This window comes from Eutrema salsugineum, unplaced genomic scaffold (genome assembly GCF_000478725.1).
Source record: "Eutrema salsugineum unplaced genomic scaffold, Eutsalg1_0 scaffold_12, whole genome shotgun sequence".
Taxonomy (NCBI): domain Eukaryota; kingdom Viridiplantae; phylum Streptophyta; class Magnoliopsida; order Brassicales; family Brassicaceae; genus Eutrema; species Eutrema salsugineum.
The window spans coordinates 2141641-2143865 of record NW_006256895.1 but is presented as its reverse complement, the minus strand read 5'-3'; the positions used below and the strand labels follow the sequence as shown (position 1 = coordinate 2143865).

Below are 2225 nucleotides of genomic sequence, written 5' to 3'. Positions count from 1 at the left end.
TTGTGATTTGGCTGATAAAAATAACAGGGATCCAGACGTTCAACATATTTTATTGTTCTATATTCGATCAGAACCATTCATAAAAAAAAACAAATATTATTTATAGTATAATGAAGGAAAAAACAGTTTTACGAAAAATATTAAAAACAAACATGGCAGCGGATCTATTACGGAAGACGACTGCCCTAAAACAATCTCGGAGTATGTTTGATGATAAAACACATAAAACTTAACCCTTGGTTTTTAAACAACCACATAGTTCTTGATTCAACTTACGAACATGCCTCCTCTGCCTTAAAGATTTGTTGCTCTAGATGGGCCGCTTTTTTCAGATGCGAGGTTCTTCTTTAATTGAAATTAACCACAGAACATAATTTGAAACTCTACACAAATACAGTAGTTATCAGTTTATATATGTAAAATGTAAAAAAAAAAACAAACCATTATAGATAAAAGAAGAAAATGTAACATAATAATTAAACAGAAAACACACTAAAGAAAGTAAAGATTGAACAAAGAAATGAAGGTCTTTATCAGATCTAAGTGTTTGTGAGTTAGGGTTTATACAGTTTGAGTCGTGTTCATCAGCGCCGCTTCAAATACATAAACCCTAGTTTTCTTAAATCATTAGTGAGAGCTTGCTTGAGTATTCTGCAATGGTAAACATAGACAAGGCTCTAATGGCGTTGTCGCTGGAGGAAGAAGAGGATACCCCTTTTATTATGCCAAAGGATCCGAAATACTGTTCGAGGGAAAGGAATGTAATGAGTATCATGGGCAGAACGTTGAATCCTGATTGTCAAAATATGGCGGATTTAATTTTGGACATGCCGAGGAAGTGGCAAGTGTATGAACAGGTCAAAGGTGTGGCATTAACAAAGGATAAGTTTCAGTTCATCTTCAAATATGAACACGATCTAGAAGAGGTGATGAGGAAGAGAGTTTGGACTTTCAATGAATGGTCGATAGTGATCGACAAATGGATGGAAAATCCTCCGGAAGATTACTTGCAGTTCATGCCGGTGTGGGTTCAGATCCGGAGTATTCCGGTTAACTACTATACGGAGGCGGCTATCTATGATCTGGGGGATCTAATCGGAGAGGTAAAGGAGGTGGCCTTTGATCCTGATAAACCACAAAGTAAAGATTACGTGAGGGTTAAGGTAAATTTTGATGTCTCTAAACCGGTGAGAAGATCAAAAGCTGTGGTACTACCAAATGGGGAGACAACAACTGTGTGGTATGACTTTGAGAGGATTCAAAAAAGATGCTACCACTGTCAAAGGCTAACACACGAGAAGGACAAATGTCCCATCTTAATCAAGTTGCGTATGGACAAGGCTGCAGCTCAAAGACAGAGCATCTTAGAGGCAAAAAATATTCAGGAGCCGGTGCTGAAGGATAATGACCCTCTTTTTGGAGTACTATCCGAGGATCAGGTGGGGATCGATCCATTGACAGGCAGGACTCGGATCAACCCAGAGGTTTTACATGAAATGAGAACATATCTGTTGGCTGAAGAAGGACCTGAAAGGAAAGTAAGAGAGGAACGTGTTAAGAAGTCCATCTTGGATCTGAAAGGTGATCGAAGAAATCAAAACTTGATTTTAAGACTTGAAGCGCCCCTACAAGTCACCACAGATATCGATAAAGGAAAGGGTCCTATATTCCATTACAGCGAGGATAGGAATGATTGTAAGCGGGAGCCTAGTGACTGCAGTGGAGGAAAGTTGATGGGTGCTGCGATTAATGTGGGTTTAGCTATGAGAAGAATGCCATTGATTGATGGTATTGCGTCAGAGAGAGAGCCGCAGCAAACTATGAATCAGAGGGCTCTGTTTTCAGGTCTTTGTCCACGGGATTAAAGATAGGATCCTCTGAAGCAAGTTCGTCAGGAAAGACAGTTATAGCCACTAAGCATCGAAGGAAGCTAACTCTGACAAAAAGAAAGTGCAAAAGGACCTCAAAAGGGAAGACTGGAGGAAGAGGAGTTGTTACCGAGGGTGTATCAGTGGGAGTATCACCACAAAAGAGGAAGGCAGAGGAAAGGAAGGTGGAGTCAACCAAAATCGTTAGGCGTACTAAGAATGAGGCGGTCCCGCATGAGGGACTGCCGAATCCCCAATGAGTATAATGAGCTGGAATTGTCAGGGCTTGGGTCGGGCACAAGATCTGACAATTCCCAGACTAAAGGAAATGCGTCAAAACCATTTTCCTGATGTCTT

The 2225-nt window shown here is 40.5% G+C and overlaps 1 protein-coding gene across 1 annotated transcript; it reads left to right on the top strand.

Moving 5' to 3' along the window:
• The first annotated feature begins 656 nt into the window (after nucleotides 1-656).
• LOC112089097 lies at nucleotides 657-1865 on the top strand. The gene has a single exon (XM_024160070.1). It carries the CDS (start codon nucleotides 657-659, stop codon nucleotides 1863-1865), a length of 1209 nt encoding a protein of 402 aa, XP_024015838.1.
• Nucleotides 1866-2225: the final 360 nt, after the last annotated feature.